At 41.3% G+C, this 25,980-nt stretch overlaps 1 protein-coding gene and 1 non-coding gene across 5 annotated transcripts in view; both read right to left on the bottom strand.

Annotated features, from left to right (window-relative positions):
- The window catches only part of ARHGEF6 (Rac/Cdc42 guanine nucleotide exchange factor 6), a 112,829-nt gene that overhangs the window by 37,402 nt on the left and 49,447 nt on the right, over positions 1-25,980 (bottom strand). For all 4 annotated transcript variants that reach the window (XM_023735479.1, XM_023735480.1, XM_023735481.1 and 1 more), the window contains 2 exons: positions 15,464-15,534; positions 3,631-3,725 (listed from right to left, as the gene is read on the bottom strand). In XM_023735479.1, coding sequence (XP_023591247.1) covers positions 3,631-3,725; positions 15,464-15,534 — 166 coding nt within the window. The remainder of the gene's footprint in view (positions 1-3,630; positions 3,726-15,463; positions 15,535-25,980) is intronic.
- Positions 20,823-20,925, bottom strand: LOC111821362 (U6 spliceosomal RNA). The gene has a single exon (XR_002824792.1). It is a non-coding gene; the product is annotated as a U6 spliceosomal RNA (small nuclear RNA).

The following is a 25,980-nucleotide window of genomic DNA, read 5'->3' as shown; positions in this document are numbered from 1 at the left end:
GGGGAGGGAGGGTGAGGGTTATTTACTAACTAGACAGTAGATGAGAATTATCTTAGGTGAAGGGAAGGACAGCACACACTAAACAAATTATGGTATATCCACACAATGGAGTACTACGGCAACGATAAAGAACAATGATGAATCTGTGAAACATCTCATAACATAGATGACTCTGGAGGGCATTATGCTGAGTGAAATAAGTCAATCGCAAAAAGACAAATACTGTATGAGACCACTATTATAAAAACACATGAAAACGTTTACACACAGAAAGAAACAATCTTTGATGGTTACGAAGGAGGGGATGGGTGGGAAGGGAAAAACACTAACTAGACAGCAGATAAGTGGTAACTTTGGTGAAGGGTAAGACAGTACACAATACTGGGGAAGTCAGCACAACTTGACCACGGCAAAGTCATAGAAGCTTCACAGACACAACCAAACTCCCTGAGGGATCAAGCTACTGGGCTGAGGGCTGGCGACCATGGTCTCGGGGGACATCTAGCTCAATTGGCATAACACAGTTTATAAAGAAAATGTTCTACATTCTACCTTGGTGAGTAGCGTCTGGGCTCTTAAAAGCCTGTGAGCAGCCATCTAAGATACTCCACTGGTCTCACCCTTCAGGAGCAAGGGAGAATGAAGAAGATCAAAGACACAAGGGAAAGATTAGTCCAAAGGACTAATGGACCACAACTACCACCACCTCCACCAGACTGAGCCCAGACCAACTAGATCGTGCCCAGTTACCACCACCGACTGCTCAGGCAGGGATCACAATAGAGGGTCCTGGACAGAGCAGGAGAAAAATGTAGAACAAAATTCAAATTCACACACAAAAAATACCAGGCTTACTGGTCTGACGCAGGAGACTGGAAAAAACCCCAGAGTATGGCCCCTGGACACTCTTTTAACTCAGTACTGAAGTCATGCCTGAGGTTCACCCTTCAGCCAAAGATTAGACAGGTCTATAAGGCCAACAATAACACATGTGAGGAACAGGCTTCATAGTTCAGTCCTGTATACAGGACTAATGGGCACACCAGCCCGAAAGCAAAGACAAGAAGGCAGGAAGGGACAGGAAAACTGGACAAATGGAAACAGGGAACCTGGGGTGGTGAAGGGGAAATGTTGACACATTGCAGGGTTGGCAACCAATGTCACAAAACAATTTGTGTAATAACTGTTGAATGAGAAACTAATTTGCTCTGTAAACTTTCACCTAAAGCACAATTTAAAAAAAAAAAGAACCTGGCTTGCTTGGTTCCTTTGGGATCGGACAAGAAACAGTCTAGTTGGCTTGAATCACTTTGGGGCCTGCAAGACAGTCCCAACTGACAGAAACATCCTGACACAGCATTCGGAATGGATTTCGGAAGAGTGTAGGTCTGACTCAGGACTCTTAGCTCCTCTACCTAGGGCTTTGTCTTTCCTTTCCCCTTATTGCTTCTAGATTGCTCATAAGCCACTCCTCCACTGGAAATCTCACCACCTCCCCTTCCAGTGTCCCTCTCCTCCTCCTCTGCCTGTCACCTCCAGAAAAAAAAGAAGGCACATTTCATTTGGTGGCAGGAGACACAGTGAACCCAGTCTGGCCACTGGCTGGCTGTGTGATGGGCAAAGCGCTAAACCTCCCTGGACTTCTGTTTTCTTATCTGTTCAGTGGGGAAATACTCATTTCTTCCAAGCACTACACTCAGGGGGTTATTGAAGTCCCGTCCAGCTCTAGGAACTATGATTCAAAAAATACTTTGCATCTCAGAGAATAATAACAAAAAAAAAAAAAAAAAAAAAAAAACACTTTCTCGTTGACTATGTTTAAACTCTTCCAACACAGAAATACAATATTCTTTTGTACTGAAGATTCCTATGTTGTTTAGTTGTTAGCTCCCCTCAAGTCACCCCTGACTCATGGTGACCCCATGCACAATGGAACAAAATGCTGCCTGGTCCCGCACCCTCCCCATGCCCATGATCTGTTGTGGATAGGGCCACTGTGATCCACAGGGCTTTTATTGGCTGATTTTCAGAAGTAGATTACCAGGCCTTTCTTCCTAGTCCATCTTAGTCTGGAAGCTCCACTGAAACCTGTTCAGCATCATAGCAACATGCAAACCTCCTCTGACAGAAAGGTGGTGGCTGTACATGAGGTGAATTGGCCAGGATCAAACCTAGGTCTCCCATATGGAAGGTGAGAATTCCACCACAGAACCACCTCTGCCCCCAGATTCCCATTCCAATTTCTAGTTGCTGTGGAGTCGATTCCGACTCATAGCAATCCCGTGGGTGTCAGAGTAGAATGCCACAGGGTTTTCAACGGTGCAAAGGGTTAACGCACTAAGCTGCTAACTGAAAATGTTGGAGATTTGAGTCCTCAGAAGAAAGGCCTGGCAATCTACTCCTGAAAACTCAGCCAGTGAAGCTCTATGGGGCACAGTTCTACTCTCACACACATGGGACTGCCGTGAGTTGGAATCGACTCAACGGTAACTGTTTTAAGATTCCCATAGTACCACGAAGGAGCCCTGGTTGGAGCAGTGGCTAAGAGTTCAGCTGCTAATCAAAAGGTCAGCAGTTCAAATCTACCAGCCACTCCTTGGAAATCCTATGGGGCAATTCTACAATGTCCTATAGGGTCGCTATGAGTCGGAATCAACTCGATGGCAGTGGGTTTGGTTTTGGTTTTATAGTACCATGAAAATAACAAAGTGGGGAATTTAGCAAGGCATTATGCCTAAGCATACATGATTTGGATAAAGGGAGAAAAACAGTAAAATATATTAAACTTATTTAAGCTTGAAGTAGATGGTTTAGGCAACTGTCCCGTAAAAGTAAACTCTTACTAAGGTAAAAGGGGGAGGCTTTTGTCCTCCATTATACGGACCAACTGCTAAACTTTCTATCTGACTCAAGTCAAATCTCTAGTGAAGTGTAATCCATTAAAAAATTTTTAATGCAGTTAGCAACTATTTGTTAAGTATGCTGTACTTACAAGCACGTACATGCACAAAATGAATGGTCAATATTTTTCTTTTGTGAAAACTAAGTTTTCAGTTCAGGCCTTAAGCAAGCACTTCAGATTTCAAAGATTAGGATAAGTTTGAATAATTTTTGTTTAAAAAAAAAACACTTTACCATCATTTTATCCTTCACTTTTGTCTGAGTGACGTGCTGGCTTCAGTTGCTCTTCTGAACAAGCGCAAAATGCTACTCTTTCCACCCTCAGAGCATAGGAAAGAGGTTCTGCTCTGGTGAGCATAGGTCAAAGTCAGCACAACAACTCCCAGATTATGTACTTTAGGAATAAAAGCACCAGGGAGTCCTTTTTCTGGTAAGGTAAAACCAGATACATCACTTTAAAATTGAATCAGATAAAAATTGTAACAGGCAGAAATGCAGATCTGCCCATCCCTCCCACAGCCCAAAGTGAGAGAGAGAGAGAGAGTCGAGCTCTCCCAAAGGGGCATCTTGCAGAATTTCTGTGGTCCTGGCCATGTTCTTGGCAACCTATGATCTGTGGAAATTCTTCTAAAGGGCAAAATCAATTATTCAGTGATGTAAGAGTGATGACACCATATGCTGGCACCATCTTGCTTTTTTTTAGCAAGGGGTTTTAAATATAAATCTTACTTGTTGTTGGACTGCAGGGGTCTTAAGTAAGTAACAAGAAGAGACTGAAGTTCTTTAGCATACTCTTTTTCAGTGTCCAAGATGTTCTGTAACACCTATGGAGAAACAAAGGTCAAGTTATTGTGATTGTCAGGAGAGTGCAAGAGACAAGATAGCTTTAGTTTCTAAAGTGTGTGTGTGTTTTAACCAAATTATTAGAAAGTGAGGAGCACAAAATCTGAATGCACTTCGTTTCAATCTAGCAAACTATTTCAATAACTACACGGAACTTGTTGTTATTCAATAAATCATACAAACATAATTTTTCAGAGTTATTCACTAACTGGAGGTCCCTTGCCACTTACATAGTATTATTCAAAGTGCTTTCATGAACGTTAAATCATTTTATCCTCCGAAAAGGTCTCAGTTAGCTAACAAAGCTTCGTTAGTCCCATTTTATGGATGAGAAAATTAAGGCCAACTAACTACTCAAAGACATAGTAACAGGATACTTTAAGGAGAACTGTGATGTCAAACATTACAAAAGATTTTTGTTTAAGTTACGTTTGTGATGAGACCTTTAGGGAACAAAATCTGAGGACTCTGAATTTTTAAGCAGGGTTGAAACTGATCTTTTAATAAGGGTAAAAGGTGCTAGTGTGAATAATTCAAAGAGAAAAGGAGGCTGAAATGTGATGAATTTAATGAGAGAAATAATACACCTACCCCTCACTTATCGACTATCTTGTTATCCAACATTTCACATTTGCGACAATAGTAAAAAATCTACTATCCAACTATTTTGTGCATTAATGACATACATCTGGCAATAATGAATGCTGAGGTGCGAGGAGAGAGTAACGCTGGCTGTGATGGTTATGTGTCATTTTGGCTGGGCCATGATTCTCAGTGGTTTGGCAGTTATGTAATGATGTAAGCTGGTAGCTATGTAATGATGTAATTTGGTAATTATGTACTGATGTAGTCATCCTCCATATTGAAATCTGATGCGGTCATCCTCCATTTTCACATAACGTCAATTTTCACACAACAACCTGGTCTTTGGAACCTAACCATGTCAATAAGTGAGGAGTGGGTGTATTTATCAGGATGATTAATGATACCAGAATTAAAATCCCATAGGCAAAAGAACCAACATATGGATCCACAGTTTCTCTTCCCCCACCAGTCCTGGAGTCTTGCCCCATTTCCCAGCTTCTTCTGGAAGCAGGTACAACCTTCATTCCAAGCTCCTAGAGATGACCAAGTTAGTATACTGGTGTATTTCTTTTCATTTTTTCCCATTCATTCAACAAAAATCTACTAGGCACCTATTCTGTACAAAATGCTGTGCTGCTCATAAGGAGCTTCCACTCTAATTGAAGAGGGAGACATTAAACAGGGATTAGAAGGCAGCGTGAAGCATTCTTAGCTAGGAGAAGCCCACTTGCCCATTTAGCAAATAGCTCGTGAATGCCTGCCAAGATGTCAACCATATACTCACAAGACAATGCATGATGGTCTGCTTTGGAAAGGTGGAGTGGCCAGAGTAAGTGGAAGGCCCAGGTAGCTGTGGGCTTTCTGGGAAACAGCAGGCCTGGAAGTTGGTGGTCCTGGTTCTGCTACTGACTGACAAGTGGCTTCACTTTTCAAGCTTCATTCACCACACCTCAGATTGTGACCTTACCACCTACCTCAGGGGCCATTATGAAGGAGTGAGGCACTGTACAGGTAGGTGCTGGGTAAGCAGAAAACAGTCCCACCAGTGTAAAAGGTTAAAAAGGGTTTCTCAAAGGCCGTACTATTGACATTTCAGACCGAATCATTCTTTGTTGTTGGGGGCTGTCTTGGACACTGTAGGATGTTTAGCATCATCCCTGGTCTCTACTCACTAGATGACAGTAGCACCCCACCCCAATTATGACAACCGAAAATGTTTCCAGACATTGCCAAATGTCACCTGAAGGGCAAAATCATCCCCAGTTGAGAACCACAGATTTAGAAGGACACAGGTCACAGGGTGGCTTCAAAAGCTAGGAGTTAAGTTGTAGCCCCCTCCTCCCCAGCTATTTGTGTCTACTTTCAGTTCCTTTATTCCTCAGGAACTACTCTCCGAAAAATGTAAATCTAGGGTCCTGGAAGAATAGAAATGTTACCTACCTATTGAAAGTCCAAGCACAAAAAAAGAAATTAGAAAATATTTTGAGACAAGTGAAAATGAAAACATAACATACACAAACTTATGAGATCAAGGAAAGTCAGCACAACTGGACTAAACCAAAGCTAAGAAGTTTCCTAAATACAACCAAACACTTACAGGGACAGAGTACCAGGGGCAGGGGGTCTGGGAACCATGGTTTCAGGGGACATCTAGGTCAATTGGCATAACAAACTTTATTAAGAAAATGTTCTGCATCCCACTTTGGTGAGTGGCGTCTGGAGTCTTAAAAGCTAGCAAGCAGCCATCTAAGATGCATCAATTGGTCCAAACCCACCCGGAGCAAAGGAGAATGAAGAACACCAAAGACATAAGGAACATATTAGCCCATGAGACAGAAAGGGCCACATAAACCAGAGACTCCACCAGCCTGAGACCAGAAGAACCAGATGGTGCCCAGCTACACCAATGACCGCCCAGATAGGGAACACAACAGAGAGTCTCGGACAGAGCAGGAGAAAAATGTATAACAAAATTCAAATTCACGCAAAAAGACCAGACTTAATGGTCTGATAGAGTCTGGAGAAACCCCCGAAACTATGGCCCCCAGACGCTCTGCTAACCCAGAACTGAAACCGCTCCTGAAGCCCACTTTTCAGACAAAGATTAGATAGGCCTATAAAACAAAAAATTAATACATGTGAGGAACGTGCTTCTTAGTTCAATCAAATATATGAGACCAAATGGGCAGCTCCTGTCCAAAAGCAAGACGAGAAGGCAGGAAAGGACAGGAACTGGAAAAACGAACACAGGGAACCTGGGGTGGAAAGGAGGAGTGTGCTGTCACATTGTGGGGACTGCAACCAATGTCACAAAACATCATGTGCATAAATTTTTGAATGAGAAATTAACTTGTGCTGTAAACTTGCACCTGAAACACAACAAAAAAAACCCTAAGAGATGCAGCTAAAGCAGTGCATAGAGAAAAATTTACAGCGGTAAATGTCTATATATTCAAAAAAGAAGGAAGATCTCAAATCAATAGCCTACCCTTCCACCTTAAAAAACTAGAAAAAGAGCAGACTAATCCCGAAGGAAACAGAGGGAAGGAAATAATAAGAACCCTTACAACTCAACAACAAAAAGATAAACAACCCAATTAAAAGATAAGCAAAGGATCTGAATAGATATTTCTCCAAGGAAGATACACAACTGACCAACAAACACACGAAAAGATGCTCAACATCATTAGTCATTAGGGAAATGCAGATCAAAACCACAATGAGAAACCACTTCACACCGACTACCCATTGAAACCCGTTGCCATGCAGTTAATTTCAATTCATAGCGACCCTATAGGACAGAGTAGAACTGCCCTACGGGGTTTCCAAGGATCAGCTTGTGGATTCGAACTGCGTATATTATGTTTAGCAGCCGAACTCTTAACCACTGCGCCACCAAGGCTACTCACACCCACTAGGATGGCTATTATAAAAAATAACAAGTGTTGGTGAGGGTATATAGAAATTGGGACACTCATACATTGTTGGTGGAATGTAAAATGGTTCAGCTGCCATGGAAAAACAGTTTGACAGTTGCTATAAAAGTTGAACATAGAAATACCAAATGACCCAGCAATTCCACTCCTAGCTATATACCCAAAGAATTCAAAACACGTGTTCAGACTATAACTTGTACACAAATGTTCACAGCAGCACTATTCACAATAGCCAAATGGTGGATACAACTCAAATGTCCATCAATGGATGAATGGATAAACAAATGTGGCATATCCATACAATGGAATATTATTCAACCATAAAAAGAACGAAGTACTGATACATGCTACAATATGAATGAACTTGAAAACATTGTGCCAAGTGAAAGAAGCCAGTCACAAAAGACCACATACTGTATGATTCCATTTATACGAAATTTCCAGAATAAGCAAAATCCATACAAGCAGAAAGTAGATAATGATTGCCAGGGGCTGAAGGCGGGGGGTGGTGTGTGGACTGGGGAGTGACTACTAACACATACAGGGTTTCTTTTGGGGGTGATGACGGTGTTCTAAAATTAGATTGTGGTGATGGTTGCACAACTCTGAATATACTAAAAGCAACTGAATTGTCCACTTCTAAAGAGTGACTTTTATGGTATGTGGATGATAGCTAAATAAAGCTGTTATTAAAATAAAGTCCAGGCACAAATGTCTTCTAATAGAAATCCTTCTGTTTATTATCTGACTCCAAGTCCTTATCCAGGGTACTGACCCCCCGAACTTGAATTTGTCCATCATGACAGCTTTCAGTTCACTGCAGTACCTCAAGTGATCAATGATACTCATACTCAGTAATAATCTTCAATTTTTTATGCTTAGAATTCAACAGTACCATGGTGTATTAAGTACCAAGGAGGGAGGACTCATATGCAGATCACTTTACTAAAAATATTTATTTGGTTGCCTGGAGGATTTGCACTGGGGGTAGATAGCATGATGGCATGCCTCCCCTCTTACATTCTGGAGGGAATGAAATCCTCTCAGCATCTCTTTTTGTTGGCACTGTCCTACAAAGACCGTGTCTGCTACCAAACCATCCCCCATCCTCACCTGCCCTTCAAGCACTGATGTCTATAACTGTCACACTACCCAAATTAGAGGAGCCCTGGTGGCGCAATGGTTAAGCACTCAGCTGCTAACGTGGGAGAAAGACCTGGTGATCTGCTCCTGTAAAGATTACAGCCAAGAAAACCCTGTGGGGCTGTTCTATTCTGTCACATCCGGTTGCTATAAGTTGGAATTGACTCGACAGCACACAACAACAACAACACCCAAATTATGTCTGTTGGGGGAAAAAAAAGTCAACGCCTGAAGGGAATTTTTAAATTAAAAAAATCACAGATATGATTTTTATCATCAAATGTGATTTTTAAAGCAAGTAAACATTACTTTAATTCCGCGGTTGATATAATTCAACCTCCCCTCCCCGACTGAGACAGCTTTAGTTTTCAACTTCCTTTAAAATTCCAGCATCTGGAGCCCTTTTAAATGAAATGCTAAGATCTTGCAAGAAAGGTGCCAACTGCTCTGCTCCAATGGGCTTACTTGCTAGGTTAGGCAGTGTACTTTCTAGGGATGCCACCTCTGCCGGAACCCCCAGAGTGGGACAGACTGATGGCCAAGGTAAGATAGGCAGGCAGACACTTTGAGTGAGTTCCGGAAAGCTAATGGGAAACGTACCTTAAACTCCTATCATTGCCAGTGTTTGGGGTGGCAGAATGCTGACTTTACAAAACAAAAATGACAAAGGTGATGAATGGGTCTTTTTCACTAAATTATGCAAAAAAAACATCTGTTGCATGGGAATGTAGTAAAGAGAAAGCCTTCTCTGTGGTTTGAGTAGCAGAAAGGAGCATCAGGATGGATGCTTGGGATTCTTTCCCAAATTCACTTGAACTTTTATTGCTTTCCTCCGTCTCAAAGGACCAACTGATGAACTTGGGAGACTGGTTCTTTCTTTCCCTGGCCACAGGGCATCTAATGCTGGAAGGATAAGAAGGAGAGCAGACAGAGAAGGCTATGTGTTCCAAAACAGAGGGCCTCAGTGGTGAGTCAGGAGGCAGGGAGCTTGGCAGGCCAACCAACTTCAGGGCAGGACAATTTGATCGAGATGAAATCCATTCAGAATTACGCAAATAGACTGTCCAGACACTGCCTTTGCCTCTCTGACTCTAGCTTCACCAGGACAACTGGGCATCCTTTGGCTCAACTAACCTTTGCTTGAGTTCAGAATAAAGCAGATGATGAGAGGCCATGGAAACAGAGGGGGGAGGCCTTTTGTGCCTCCATCCTGGCCTATTGATTTCCCAGTAAAAAGAGATTTCCTGCATTTCCTGGAAAGGCTTTAGAGTCAGTTCACTTATATAACTCTGTGTTCCAAAGGGAAACAGTCATATAAGTATGAAGAAATTACTGTAAGAGGCTAACTGCACAAACAAAGACTGAAAATAGAGATATATTCAATGGTAAAGGAAGACTATAATGGCCCTGGAAGCCTTAGATCAAAGCAACAATATCAGCTTACAGGAATTCTGAGATAATTATAAAGTCTGTAAAAATGAGTGAAGGTTGGTAAACTCCTTTGAGACTGAAAAAGGCAACGTATGACTGTATTTATGTCATCTTGGACTTAAACGCCAGTATTGCTGCCTGTTTCCATTCAAGTGCAGTGACTGATTTTCACACCCCCAGGTCCTTGGCTTTCACAAAACAAGCAGCACTGTCTCCCAGCACTGACAGATAGACTCACTGACTTCACAAACTCCTGTCACTTCTGCCATCTCCAGCCCTCAGGTGGAAGAGATGGATGGATGAGTAAGACAGGAAGTGGGAGGAGAAGAGAGAATAGGGGGTACAGAGAAGGGAATAAATGGGCAGGTGTGTAAGGCAGTTTAGGTTGGTGGATGAAAAAAGGTGGGCGAGCAACAGAGAGGGAGAGAAAATTCAGGGTGAGAGGAAGTGGGTAGACAGATCGGGAGAGAGAAAATGAAGGTAAGCAGAAGGTGGGTGGCTAGAGCAAGAATCACAGGATGCTTCCCAGGATTGTTATGAGATTTAACATGCCACAGCCTTCCTCCTACCTTCCTGACTGCATATAGGTTTTGTAAGGCATATCTTTTAGACATCCAACACAAATTATGATAAAGAAGAAAAAAGTTAGAACACAATAAATAAGACTGGTCCCTACTGATTATATCTTCCTATTCAGATGTAGGGAAAGATCGTCTTTCACTCTGCAGACAGATACTCATCCCCAGAGTCAATATGAGGATTACTGTGAGCCTGGCCCACTTGTGACAGCACAAAGGACAGCTCTAATACAGCGTGCTGCAATAGCTGCAATGAGCGGGGGGGGGGGGGGATGCATCTTCCAAGGGGCACTTTGAGCGGGAAGTGCACTAACTTTATGGCCTGCAGGGATTAATTGCAGGCATGGGTGTTCTTGCCTCGGTGCCTTTGATCATATAATTTCCCCTGCCGAATTCCCTTCAGGAGTCCTGGCAGTGCAGTGGTAAGCGCTCAGCTGCTAACCGAAAGGCTAGAGGTTCAAACCCACCAGCTACTCAGATGTGGCAGTCTGCTTCCATAAAGATCGACCACAGCCTTGGAAACCCTACGCGGCAGTTCTACTCTGTCTTATAGGATCACTGGGTCAGAATCGACTCGATGGCATCAGGTAACGGGAATTCCCCTTGCAGCTATTCTCTGCTTAGCTAAGTCCTTCCCTTCCTCCAAGACATGCCTTGAATCTTATCTCCTCCATTCAGTCTTTCCCTTTATTGGTTCTCAAGCTTTAGTTTGGTGAGCATCAAAACCGCCTGTGTGGGAGGAAGGGAAAGGAGTTGTGAAAAATGCTGTTTTCTGGGATCTACGTCCAGGGGTTCTGATTTGGCAGGTCAGGTGTGGGGTCCAGATATTCGCAGTTTTAACAAGCTCCTCAGGTGCTCTTAATGCAAAGGATCCCCCAACCACATTTTGAGAAGCCCGCCTTAGAACACCTTATGACTTTACATCGCTCTCTGCCATGTGGATTATGCTACCATATCTGTCCTCCTACCCCATGAGACCATGACTGCCAAGAAGGCAAGTACTGAGCGCCACATACAAATTAAGCGTCACAACTGAGCTGCATAGATTCCTTTTTCTGATCTTTTTCTGTTGTTAGTCTTTCCTGGCACATAATATCAAGCTACAATGAGCAAAGAAAGCCAACGAGCAGAAGAAGATTATTAGAAACATAATTAATAGAAAAAAATAAATGATTTTTCCAGTGGTGAAAGAGTTGGCAGAGAATTTTGAGGGCAATGAAGGAGCCAAGATCAGGAGCAGTAAAAGCCTCCTCTGAGCTGCCAGGTTCCCTAAAAGATGCTGAGCTCCCATTCAAAACAACAGGCCTGGGGAGTCCCTGGGTGGCGCAAACAGTTAAGCCCTCGACTACTAGCCAAAAGGCGCCAGTGGTTAGAACTCACCCAGAGGTGCGTTAGAAGACAGGCCTGAATGTCTGCTTCCAAAAGGTCACAGCCTTGAAAACCCCATGGAGCAATTCTACTCTGCGCACGTGGGGTCGCCAAGAGTCAGAATCAACTCGATGGCAACTAACAACAACAACATACACAAAACAACAGGACAGGAGCGGCCAAGCCTCAGTTACACACACTGAACACATCTCATGGCAGATGCGGGTCTGAGCTGGGTGCCCAAAGCCACCTTGGTCACACTGGAGAACCTGACATGCCGCTGGAATCGCATCAAGGTCTGAATGAGCTCTAAATCAGTGGACAACCCCTTAGAAACTTGGAAAAGGAGAGAGAATGTCTGTAGACTTGCAAATTTCAAGAGGTCCCTATTCTGCCCAAGTTTAGAGGACCAAAGTAAAGGGAGCACTTGAGCAAGCGAGGACTCACTGAATGGAAAAACACATGAACAGGTCTGGTCAGAGGCAGGAAGAGCAGAGGTGTGAGGATAGAACAAAGTCTGTAAAGGACAAATCATGTAAAATACATAGTTTCTGTTTATATATTATATATAGATATATATTTTTTATATATATATATGTATATATATATATGAGTCCCTGGATGGTGCAAACAGTTAATGCGCTCAGCTGCTAACTGAAAGGTTGGCAGTTCAAGTCCACCCAGAGGCACCTCAGAAGAAAAGCCTGGAGATCTACTTCTGAAAAAACAGCCATTGAAAACCCTATCGAGCACAATTCTACTCTGACACACATGAGGGCACCATGAGTCGTAATTGTCTGGATGGCAACTGGAAACTATATATATATATGTACATACACATACACACACGTGCCGCAAAGAAAGTTTGGCATGAGATTTACCAACATACGAACAGTGATGATTTCTGAGTGGTGAGATTGCAGGTGACAGGCGATATTTGTTTTCTTCTTTATACTTTTTCTGTATTGTTTGATTTTAAAAAATAATTATCGATAGAAGTACATATCTATTCAGAAACAGAGGTTATTTCTGTTTTTTAAAAATAGAATAAGACACAGTCACTAGTATTCTTACAGATCTAGCAACAGAAAATGTCTACAATTAATCACTCTTAGAGCAAAAGAGAGGTAATATATGATCAGATGGAGACACCTTACATGTGGGTGGACTTGCTTTTTCAAGTCTCCAAATCCTGTGGGTGGGCTAGGATTTTGTTGATTTATCTAAGACAGTCAACATAAATTGGGAGGACTATCAAAACAACACTCAGGACATATTTGGAATTCATTGCTGCTAAAAATTTGCCTAAATATTCAAAGCCAAAGAAATGTGAACTAAAAAACCAAACACTAACTACCAACCAAAATCCCTTCATGCCCATATTTAGTTACAACGGTATGTCCAGTTGGCCTCTACTCAATAATTCAGCAATATTCACACCAACGCTCTACAGCTCCTTCACAGGTCATCATAGGCTCCCCCAAGATCTTCTATTTTCTTTATTACGTTTGAGGTTGGAAACAATATCTATCAAAATTAAAAATACATGTATCTTTTGACCCAAATTTAGTTTCTAGGAATCCATCCTGCAGATCTTTATGTACTTGGGAAAAATTATATGTATAAGATATTCACAGCAGCATTGTTTATATTAGCAAAGAACTAGAAACAACGTACATGTCCTCCAATAGGAGGTGGGTTATACAAACTGCAGTACATCCTGAGTTTGTATACAGTATACATAGGATTTTATAAGGTCCATAAGAATCACAGAGGTTAATCTGTCTTGGATAATTCTGACATTTTAAATTGGTAGAATCAGCAGAGGCAGAGATAGATCCAAAGCAGAGTGATGGAATGTTCCAGATCTACAGCAAGAAGCTATGGTGACATTTTCATCCATCATTTCACTGTGTCCTTTCTTTTTTTCTTTTTCTTTTTAATTTTATTTGTTTTGTTGTTGTTGAGAATACACACAGCAAAACATACACCAGTTCAAAAGTCTCTCCATATACAATTCAGTGACATTGATTACATTCTTCGAGTTGTGCAACCATTCTCACCCTCCTTTTCTGAGTTGTTCCTCCCCCAGTAACATAAACGCACGGCCCACTAAGCTTCCTATCTAATCGTTCAAGTTGATATTGTCCACTTGATCCCATATAGATAGATCTTGAAAGAGCACAGTGCTCGAGGCAGACATTCTTTACTAGTTAAGCTAAACTACTGTTTGGTTTTAAGAAGACTTCAGGGGATATTTTTGGTTTAAGGCTTAAGGATTATCTCAGGGCAATAGTTTTGCGGGCTCATCCAGCCTCCATGGCTCTCACTGTTTCTTTTCTTTAACAGTTAAGTCATTGGGAGTCACCTGGAAGCTAATAGAAGTGGCCTAGCTCTGCTAGGAAATATACTTTAACGCCATGAAATGTAAGAGGAAAAATACTGACAAAGTAGTCTCCTATGACTACTGTCCATGTTACCTATGAAGCTCCTTCTTGATTTTTCATCCCACCTACTGCTCATGTCATCGTTATGGAAAGAAATTTCTGAAGGGTGAGATTCAAGGTTTTGAAACCAAAAGACATTCACATAATTGTTTCGAGATGTTTAAAAACTGTTTATCCACGCACAAGATGAAAGGAGCATGCAGCACATGCGCACACAGTACACTGGGTAAAAACTGAAGCTGTATTTCAGCAGAGGTGGGGCAAGATGAGGCTAGCAGGCAGGGAAACTCTGAGGTAATGATGACTTGACCTTTTTATTAGTGACTGGGCCAAGTCTGGAAGGGAGACATGAAGAAAAGCAGAGAGTGGATTAACGAGAATGATGTGATTTCTTTTTCAAATGGGAACTGATTTTGAGTATTGCACATGCCCTATTTATAGCTAATATATTTTGACATATCTGTGTTCAAGCCAGAGTCATTTTATTCCTCCCCTCTGTGCCAAGGGCAGTCTTCCTTTTGGGCACTCCTCAAAAGCAAAGTTGATAATATTCCAGAGGATATAATAATGGATCAATTGATTCTAAAATAAAATTATAGAATGCAATCACTTAAAACTTATTGCATTACAGGAGCTAGGGAATCCACCTTCTAAAGATCTGGTAAGGCTATATCTAACTGCTGAATTTCACCACACACACACACACACACACACACACACACACAAAACCAGTTGCCATCAAGTCAATTCCGACTCATGGTGACTCCATGTGTGTCAGAGTAGGACTACGCTCCATAGGGTTTTCAAGGGCTGTGATCTTTTGGAAGTAGATTGCCAAGGCTTTCTTCCGAGGCTCCTTTGGGTGGATTTGAACCTCCAACCTTTTGGTTAGTAGCTTAGCGCTTAACCGTTTGCACCACCCAGGGACACCCAAATTTCACCATAACGCCTACATATTAACCAATCTCTCTTTCACCATTCTTTAATATGTCTTGCTCTGAATCTTTGTGCTACCTTCAGAGTTTTCAGTACGGTAGATGTACAATTTCTAGACAGCTATAAGAGGCCCACAAGTGGAAGAGTTCTACTGTATGCGTATGACATTGGACCTTTGTAATACAACTTTATCCAGTCTTCCATTTAAGTTGCCTCAACACATCAGTGGTTTGACAAGTTAAAAGTTTCCATATAGAGAGTCAAGAAAATTTTTGTTCATCATCTGAACACTCACCACAGCATAGTAATTCTTGGTAAGTGGAGCAGTTTCAAGTCCTTTGACAGCCTTAGGGGAGAGAGGTCTCTCTGTGAAAAAGATTTAAAAGACTTTCATATCATATAAGTCTAAAATGAACATTTTATAACATAAGGTCAAATAACATACTATAAAGATTGCCAAGTGAAAAGATTGATAGACATATACATTTCTAAACAAGTGAAACCATAATTTTACTTAACAATAGACGGTCAGAGTTAGATCTTCTTGTTGCGGTCCCTCAATTTCTGAGGAGGAGAATAAGCCAAGGAGGTAAGGCCCAGCTAACTAATGGCAGGGCTAGGACAAGAACTTCATTCCCAGTTTGAGTTTGTTTCTTTTTTCCAGTCTACTTCTCCATTCAACGTGTTCAAAACAGATAAGCAAAATCAAAGCTACCAAATATATATTTGTAACTTGCAACCTACTATGCAAGCATAATACAATATAAGTATGTAATGGCAATCATTTGTTACGGATTGAATTTTGTCCCCCCAAAAGTTATGTTGAAGTCCTAACCCCTTTACCTGTTTTGAAATAAGGTTTTTCTTTGGTTATGTTAATGATATCATACCAGAGTAGGGTGGGTCCTAAACCTGATCCCTTCTGAGTGGTGTCTTATAAAAAGAGCATAATCGACACAGACATAGACAGGGGAAGACAGAGGTCATGTGAAGATGCATCTACAGGCAGCCAAGGAATGCCAAGAAACAACTGGGGCTATAAAATGGAAAGAGGCAAGGGTCTTCCCCTAGAGCTCAGAGAGAGAAAGAAAGAGAGAAAGAGCCTAGCCCCGCTGACGCTCTGAATTTGGACTCCTAGCCTCTAGAACTGTGAGAAAATAAATCTCTGTTCTTTAAAGCCACCCACTTGTGGTATTTTTTGTTATGGCAGCACCAGGAAACTAAGACACCATGCTTTTCCTGGAGCTGTCTACTATGTCGAAAACAAAATAATCAGAATCTTTCACTCACTCAAAACTGGCAGAAAAGTCTTCTCTTTTGTGTGTCATTTTAATATCTTTACAACGTAGTGTAAAATGCTTCCCATTTTATAAAATTAATCTTATCTATTCAACTCATGACTAAGAGACATCCTAGGACAGTCTTTTCTTAAAACAAAAAACAACAACAAAAAAAACACTTAAAATACAAGATAGCCATGATACATATTTTAACAGTGTCACTACATAGTATCTTTCTTACCCTCATTTTCTCCTTTGCTTTATTTTATTTTGTATTTTAATGTTTTCTTGCTATATTATATGCTGCCTTAAGCCCTTCCTGAAGTATTAACCCACTGTCATCGAGTTAATTCCGACTCATAGTGACCCTATAGGACAGAGCAGAACTGCCCCATAGGGTTTCCAAGGAGCCGGTGGATTTGAACTGTTGACCTTTTGGTTAGCAGCCAAGCTCTTTAACCACTGTGCCACCAGGGCCTCTTCTGAAGTATGGTGGAGTAGAAATTAAAACAAATAAGAGCGTACTCATCAGACCTTGAGTTTTCTTTTTTAAAAAATGATATTTTCTAATTATAAATCTATTATATTCCCACTCTAAAAAATGCAAAACATAGAAAATAAAATAAAAATCAACCATTATCCCATCATCCAGAGCTAACCATCATCCAGAATAACATTTTGAGGTGTGTCTTCCCATTCTTTTTTATATATACATTTATGAACACATATTGGGATCTGTCTTACTTTATCTACAGTTTTGTGATTTTTCTCATTACAACATTATTTCATGAATAATTTCCAACTTAACCCTGATTTTTAATTATTATTGTACTAATAAAAAAAAAAACCCGTTGCCATTGAGTTGATTCCGACCCATAGCGATCCTACAGGACTGGGTAAAACTGCCGCATAGGATTTCCAAGGAGGGGCTGGTGGATTTGAACTGCTGACTTTTTGGTTAGAAGCCATATATCACTTAACCACTGCGCCACCAGGTCTCCATTGTACTAATAGTATCCTTTATATTTATTTGGCACTTAATAGCTTTGAAGACATTTTATTTGATCTTTACAACAACCCTGTCAGGCAGAGATGATCTTCTCATTCTACAGAAGAGGTCACTGAGATTCAGGGAGGTGAAGTCAGTTGCCCAAGAGCATGCAACAAGGAAATGCCAGACCCAAGATTCAAGCCCAGGCATGTCTTAACAAGAGCCAGTGCTCCTAGCAAATATGATGCGCAGAGATCACAGCTACTAAAGGGCTCAGTCAATGGCATGGGCAGGGGTTGCTACCCGAGATCAGAGGGCTCATCAGATTGATATGGGATGATCAGACAAGATGATATCACAGGACAAGTAGTACTTGATTATAGGACTCCCTGGAGGGTGGCTAGAATTCAGGCAGTCAGAGAGGACAGTAGAGAGCTTTCTAGGCAGGGAGAATTACAGAAACACAGTCATAGAAATGACAATGCTCATGGTAGGTCTGTTCCTGTGACAGTGAATTATACAGATGGGTGGGCTAGGCAGAGTGGAAATAAGGCAAAAAGGCAGCAATGAGGGCCAATTCTGTCACTCCTCAGTGATGACAAGTGGGAGGTAGCCAGTCCCTGGAAGCTTTAAGCTACTTCAAGCTCTACCTGGTAGCTTCACAAGGCTTTACTGGGCAAACCTGAGATTGTAACTAGCAGAGTCAGGACTTGACCCCAAGCATTATGCTGCCAAGCCTTGTGTTTTTTCCAGGACACCATGGTGGTGTACTCTCAGGCTATTGAAAATTGACAGTTAACAAAAAATTTTAAGTTTTATTAGGCAAGTTTTCTATAATGTAGCTATAATGGTTCAGAATTCACAATTGCTTTGTGCAATTATGATGTAAAGCAGTCTTGAAACTTTCTAGAGATACCAACAAGATGTAGTCCATCTTTCAAAAGCAAGTCAAAAGGACAGGAGTAATGGAGAGCCTACCAAGACATAGATGAGGAAAGGAAAGGGAACAGGAACGGGTAATTGTAATTGAAACAAAATGTTAACTATGTAAAGTAGAAAGGAGGAGAAACATTAATTGAAAAGAAAGAAGTGGTTGCCTTGGAGATTCCTGGAGTGTCTAAACATGATGCAGAAAGAGCTGGTTGTTTGAAAAGATCAACAAAATTGTCAAACCGCTAGCAAGACTGACAGAGAAAAAGAGAGAAGACACCAATTACTAATGTCAGGAATGAAACAGAGGATATCTTTTTGAACGTCAAAAAGATAATAAAGGAATATTACAAACAACTTTGCACACATAAATTTGACAACTTAGATAAAACGATTCCTCGGAAAACACCAACTACCACAATCCACTCAATAGGAAATAGATCATTTGGATAGCCTTATAATTATTAGGGAAACTGAATTTGTAATTTTTTTTATTGTACTTTAGGTAGAGGTTTACAGAACAAACAGTTTCTCATTGAACAGTCAGTACGCATATTGTTTTATGATATTGGTTAACAACCCCATGACATGTCAACCCTCTTGAATTTGTAATTTTTAAATTCCTGAAAAAGAAATCTCCAGGTCTAAATGTTTAAAGAAAAATTAATACTAATCCTACACAATCTCTTAAAGAAAATAAAAGATGAAGGATCACTTCCCAATTCATTTTATGAGGTCGCTATTACCCTGCCACCAAGACAAGAAAAAGACAGTACAAAAAAAAAAAAAAAGAAAAAGAAAACTGCCTACCAATATCCCTCTTGGATATAGATTCAAAAATCCTTAACAAAATATTAGCAAATGGATTTCATTGATACATACAAAGAATTATAGACCATGACCAACTGGGATTCAGTCTAGAAATTCAAGTTGGTTAATATCCAGAAATTTATGTAACCAATCATATTAGCAGACTAAAGAAGAAAAATCACATGATCATATCAATTGATGCAGCAAAAGTATATTATATCAATGTCAATAGCCTGGTTGTGACAGTGTGCTATATTTTAGCAAGATCTTACCATTGGGGAAACTAAGTGAAGGGTATATGGATTCTTTCTGTTTTGTTGCTTACAACTGCATGTGAATCTACAATGATCTCAAAATAAAAAGGTTAATTTTTTTTAAAAAGTAAAACACAGTTTAATGAAGCCACTGTTCCTTCTGGATTTTCAAAGCTCCCTGAATTGCACTAGCCTAAGAGAATTAAGGTTTCCATGCCGCTCTCTCCCCAATTTCAGTAGGCTGACATCATATTGAAACTATCTGGACTTTGATTAATCACCCAGGGAAAGCTGAGCCAGCTAGGCCTTTTTAAAAACCTTTTTATCATGGGTATTTCCAAATATTCACAAAAGTAGAATAATATAATGAACCCCCATGTGCTCATTAAAGTCAGTTTTCTGTTTTCTAGACCAGTGTGCTTTCGACCGTGCTCAGTGGAAACCCTGGCTTCAAACACGTATCATAATGATAGTAACTTGCTGAGTGCCTACTATGTGCCAGGCATTGTGCTAAGTGCTTTACCTAGGCCATCTTATTGAAGCCTCCAATAGCTCTCTATGAGGTAAAGAGGTACAATTTTAAAACTAATAGCTAAGGAAAGTGAGGCTCAGAGAGGGTTCACAGTTAATAAGTGGCAGAACAAGGATTCGAACTCATGTCTATCTGACTCCAGAGCCCACGCTCTTAACCTCAAGGCCTCCCCAAAATGTCCTGGGCAGTACAATCATTGGCAGGCCTGATATCTGTGAATTACTCCAATGACTCTTGCCCCTGCTTCTGGACTACAGTAGAAGTTAGATAGAACAGAAGGGCTCTACCTGTGGGCCTGGTCTAGGATGGGGGATCAACACAAACTGCAGAAGGAAAACAGATTTGGAAGGACAAACTTGGAAAGTGTAAAAAAAATGTAGCTCATACAAACCGCTGCCCCGTGAGAAAATTCCAGAGGGGATGTAAAGAGAAAGGCACCAGGACTCTGATCTCAGTGTCAGTTTTTTGCCTCTTGTTCCTGCTTTGCCCCCTCCCCAGCCCCTGCCACTGCTTCCTCCTGCCATATGGAGTTCTCTCTGAAACCCACACTCAACAACAGGCAGAGAAGGAATAACTATGTGGAGGCCCAGAGGAGACAAGTTCAGTCTCTGGGGGTGGCTCAAAGTGACCTAACTTGAACTAACATAAAGACATCAATATTTTAGTTGATGGCAATGAAAAGATTGGTCAATTCAATCCAATCAAGTGAAAAAACAATATCAGCCAACATAGTAAAGAACTCAAATGGGGTGTTTGGTAGAATAATTCAAACAACAACAGTGTCACACTGGCAGAGACCTAAGAAACCTTCCTAATCCTGATGTAAAGATCCCTTTCCAATTAACTTTTTTTTCCTAAAAAATATGGAATGCTTCAAGAATTACTATGTCATCTTTGTGCAGGGGCCATGCTAATCTTCTCTGTATCGTTCCAATTTTAGTATAACCCGTTGTCGTGGAGTCGATTCCGACTCATAGCAAGCCTATAGAACAGAGTAGAACTGCCCCGTAGGGTTTCTAAGGAGCACCTGGTGGATTCGAACTGCTGACCTTTTGGTTAGCAGCCAAATGCTTAACCACTGTGCCACCAGGGCCCCAATTTTAGTATATGTGCTGCCAATTAACTTTCAATTTTTCCCCTCCTTTGTTTATCCAGATTCCTGTTGCCTGTTGGTAGTTATAGGACAAAAAAAACTTTATGACAAATACTTTCTCTGGACATGAAACATCCGTGTGATACACCTAGGGGATTAAAACAGGAAGTCTAAATATAAAGCTCAATCCTAGCTTGGGTTTACAAGGAGCAGGAAAGAGTCATTTCTTAATCTGCCTTAATACAAATTTAATTAACCATCTACCTAATCCCTTCATTTGATATCTATATTTATCTACCAGTAAGAACTTCTAGAAGAGTTTAATGACCCCTTAACTCAATCAATTGGAGGAAACAGAATTTGCTTAAATATATCTGCTCTGAATACACTTACCTCAATATTTTCTTGGTGTGGAAATTTTGCCAGGAAAATTTTAATGCAAAGATCTAACAAAACCCTTAGCCTTTCTCAGTAACAAAAAGCAAAAATGAAAATAAAAAAAGAGATACAATTTACAATGTTACCAATGTGTTGGCAGAAATTATTTTGACATACAAGCAATATGTTCACTTACAGGTTACCACTGATTTTTTAAAGGACTGAAAATTGTATAAATGGCTAATTTTCTTACTTATAATGTATCTGCTACAAATGAAATAAAAGAACGAAGCCTCTTGCTCTATCTTCTGTAGCTTATATATGACTAAATTGTTTATAATGTATTTTTCATGAAGATCTTTGAAGAAAAATTTTTTTTGCTCAAAATAGGGTTTATTTTTCTCATGTAACAATAAACTCAGAGGTGGGCGAGCAGGACTGGTAACAATGGTGTTGTGATGTCACCAGTGTCCAGGTTCCACCATCCTTGGTAAAGAGGCTTTTATCATCATGGTCACAAAAACCTACTAGACCGTCAGCCTCTAGCTCATGCTGAAAGGAGATTTGTGTGTGCGTGTTTTATACTCAGATATTCTATTTCTTAACTTTCTGTAGTATTGGCAGGTTGGTGGTTCTTTATGCTGTGTTTCCTCTGAAACCAGTCTTCTCCCGAAGAGAGGGAAGATGTTGTCCCCCAGGGTTTGGCCATAATTATCTCTAGCCGTAAGTGGCAGTGGACTCCAAAACTTAAAATGCCACTCCCCAAGGGCAAAATTACCAGAGCACAAAGTGCTCTTGTCAATGACAGGCTCAAGGGAGGACAGCTATACAAAGCACTCCCATGGCACAGCAGTCTGCAGGGCGAGGGTTTTACGGAGCTGGGTTGCTTTGTTTTCGTTTGTTTTGAAGATAATACAGAAGGATGCATAATATCTCCCTGAATGGTATCCCAGGCTGCATTTTTTTTTTTAAATGAGATCTGTTGAGGAAAACCCTCAATGAGATGCAGTAACACAACAACCACAACAATGGACTCTAAGATACCCGTGATCATGAAGACTGTGCAAGACCAGGCAACGGTTCCTTCTGTTGTGCATGGGGTCACCATGAGTCACAGTAACAACAACTGATTATTTGAATGATCACAGCGTTGCACATCTGACCCTACAGTAAGTAGATGGAGATCACAGAAGTTCTCAAGTTCCACACCTGATTCAACTTCATAAATGACCCAAGAGATTGTTGGTATGGCAGTGGGGTTTCTATGAAATATGTGTTTCATCTATGAATCATTTTTTAAAACTCCTAAAAGACAAATCTTCTTTACAAAGCTTACACTTCATTATTGACTTCTTAGAAAGTAATTAAAAATTGACAAGTATTTTCCAGACCAAACGTAAAACAACACAGTATTAAATGTATGATGTTCCTCGGCAGCATCCTAGATAGGTTCTGGCCAACTCACCATTTTGTGGAGGTGGCAAGAGTTGAGGTGAGAAAGAATTCAAGTCAACAAAGATTTACTGAGCATCTACTTTCCCAACAAGACATTTTCATTACACGAAGCTAATCTCGTCCAGTGTTCCCTTAGCTCACTCTGCTCAGTCTTACAACAGAACCTTCATAGCTTTTGCTCCCCCTGACCAATGACTACGGCTTAGATTGTCCTCCCCTCTCTTCTGGGCCTAGCCACAGCCTATGTGTCGTTCAGGGTCCAGCTCAAGCTATCCCTCCTCCATGAAGCCTCCTCCAACCTCCCCAGAGACAACGTGCTCTCTTCCTTGGAGCACTGATGACTGATCTGCTACATATACATATTTACACTTCATCATCCACCTCCTTATACTGTTAGTTGTCTGTTTTATCTCCAGCTCTTATCTCTCTCCTGTGCTCCAGACCCATACCCGCCAACTACCTGCAGGAAATCTTCAGAATTATGACTCACTGGCACCTCCACTACACATGTCAAAAATAACTCATCATCTTCAGTACCAACCAAGCCCCAACACACACACAACCTCCTCTCCCTCCTGTCTTCTCTATTAATGAAGTTCAGCATGTATCGAACATTTCCTATGTCTAAAGCAATGTGTTGGCCACTATGGAAACAGAAAGATATACAAAGATTGATAAGCCTCCCTCGACCTCCCTGCCAGAATGAGTTAGGCACTGCTTTTCTGCTCTATACCCCCATAACACCCTGTCCTTAGCTCTATCATTAAATTTATCACACTCTAATGGATGTCTCCCTCACTAGACTATGAGCTCCATGAGCCATGTCTTTTGTTTCTCTGCCTCACCAATGACCAAGCAGAAACCGATATTCTAGTCATAGTAAATAAAACCTTTGCTAGCTGGCTAGATCGATGGCAGTCCTTGCCTTTGAGGAGTTCACCATCAAGCTGGATACCTAAACTTGGGGTTATCCTCAACTCTTCCCTTTCACTCACAACAAGTTCAGCGAGTTCTCTGAATCCTATTTCAACGGTATCTACTGCATGTGACTCTTCATCCCCACTATCACGACAATAGTCCACACCACTATCCAGATTGCCTGGACCTCAGCAGTAGCCTCTACTAGTTTCTCCACACAGTATACATTCAGTACTGTGTTGTTTTACGTTTGGTCTGGAAAATACTTGTCAATGTTTAATTACTTTCCAAGAAGTCAATAATGAGGTGTAAGCTTCGTCAGAAAGATTGTTCTAAAACACATTATCCCCTGCTTGAAATCTTCCTTGACACCCTCATTAACCTAGCTCCAGCTCAAGGCCCACTCCTTCTCTTCACTCACCCGACTCTCAACCAAAATCATTCCACCACCCACTCCCTGCTTTCCTACCTCCATGCTTTCACTTACTAATTTCCCCTAGCCTTCTTCTACCAATCAAATCCTCTTTTCATCCTTCAAGATCCAATTCGAGTGATTGTTCCCACTTAGGGTATTGCTAATCGACTTGTTTCTTTACTGCTTCAAAAGCATCTTACTTAGCCTTTTTTCTATGTTACTTACTCGGTCCTATCATGTTATGGTTGGTTGTGTGCATGCCCACCTTGACTACTAGCTTGTGAGGTCCTTGGGGAAGAGTTCATGAGGTATATATTGCTGTAACTCACTGAGTGCGTAGTATAGTGGGTGCTCAATGAATAAACTGAACAGAATTTAAATACCCACCCCACAATATTTATTCATTTTACAAATATTTATGGAGCATAAACAGAACAAAACAAAAAAACATCTCTGCCCTCTTGGCATTTACATTCTAATGGTAGGCTACAGACAGTAAACAAAGTAAGTAAGTTAACATATACTACGCTAAAAAAAAAAAAAACCTGTTGCCATGGAGTCGATTCCAATTCATAGCGACCCTATAGGACAGAGTAGAACTGCCCCTTAGGGTTTCCAAGGAGAAGGTGGTGGATTTGAACTGCCTACCTTCTGGCTAGCAGCTGAATGCTTAGCCACTGCGCCACCAGGGCTCCTATGCTATGTTAGATGGCAGTAAATGCTAAACAGAAAAATAAAACAGGAAAGGGAGATGGGGAAAGAAGGAATGGGGCTCAATTTTCTATTGGGTGAGCAGGGAAGGCCCTACTGAGATAGTGGCACATGAGCAGAGACCTGAAGGAGAGTAAGGGAATCAGCCATGCTGACATCTGAGGAAGAGTATTCCAGGCGGAGGGACAGCAAAGGAGGCAGGAATCTGTTTGGCACAGGCAGCCAGGATGTCAGTGTGGCCGAAGTGGAATGAGTGAGGGGGAGGGAGGTCAGACAGGCAACAGGAGGCCAGGTCCTAGAGGGCCTTGTGGGCTATTAGGATCACCTTGGTCTTTATTCTTTTTGAGATGGGGAGACGTGGTCCAAGTTAAGTTTTGAAAAAATCACTCTGGCTACTGAATTTAGATTAGATTGCAGGAGTAATGAGGACAAGAGCAGGGACGCCAGGTAGGAAGCTACTGCAATAAGCTAGGTAAGCTGTGTCGTTCCCTATACTCCTAGGTCCAGGCCTTCCCTGACCAGCAGGCTTCTTGGCCCCAGCTGCCCAGACTTATCCTTGAAACTTAAGATAAGATGCTTGTAGGTGTTACCCAAGGGCTCAGATCAGAGCCAGAGCTTGCCATGTGAGTCCAAAACTGAATCCTAAAACAAAGAGTATAGGAGAAGCTTGAAGGGAAGGGCCCGAAGACCAGGACGAACACCCAGGGCAGCCCACAAGGGGGTGGCCAGACTGTGCTACAAGGCATCACAGTGAAGAACATCATAGTGAGGGCCGCCCAAATGAGGGCCGGCTGTCCACTTCCCATGTGTCCTCAGCAACGCTTGGTATTTCCAGGCAAGGCAGCAAGTGCTGTCCCTTAGCTTTGCAGATGGAGACACTGAATCAAGAAACATCGAGTGAATCTAGAAAATTTGTGTAGGGAGCCTGACAACCAGATTGTGCTAATTGAAAAATGTAGCAAGGGGTAAAAATTGGCTGTGAAAATCATCCAGACCAAGGAGATTCCAGGCAAGGCCTATGAAAATACTTCAGGGCTCAACAGAA

The sequence above is a fragment of the Trichechus manatus genome, unplaced genomic scaffold (genome assembly GCF_000243295.1).
Source record: "Trichechus manatus latirostris isolate Lorelei unplaced genomic scaffold, TriManLat1.0 scaffold00079, whole genome shotgun sequence".
NCBI classification, from domain to species: Eukaryota; Metazoa; Chordata; class Mammalia; order Sirenia; family Trichechidae; genus Trichechus; species Trichechus manatus.
The sequence above is the reverse complement of the archived record's forward strand: the minus strand, read 5'-3'. Positions and strand labels throughout refer to the sequence as shown.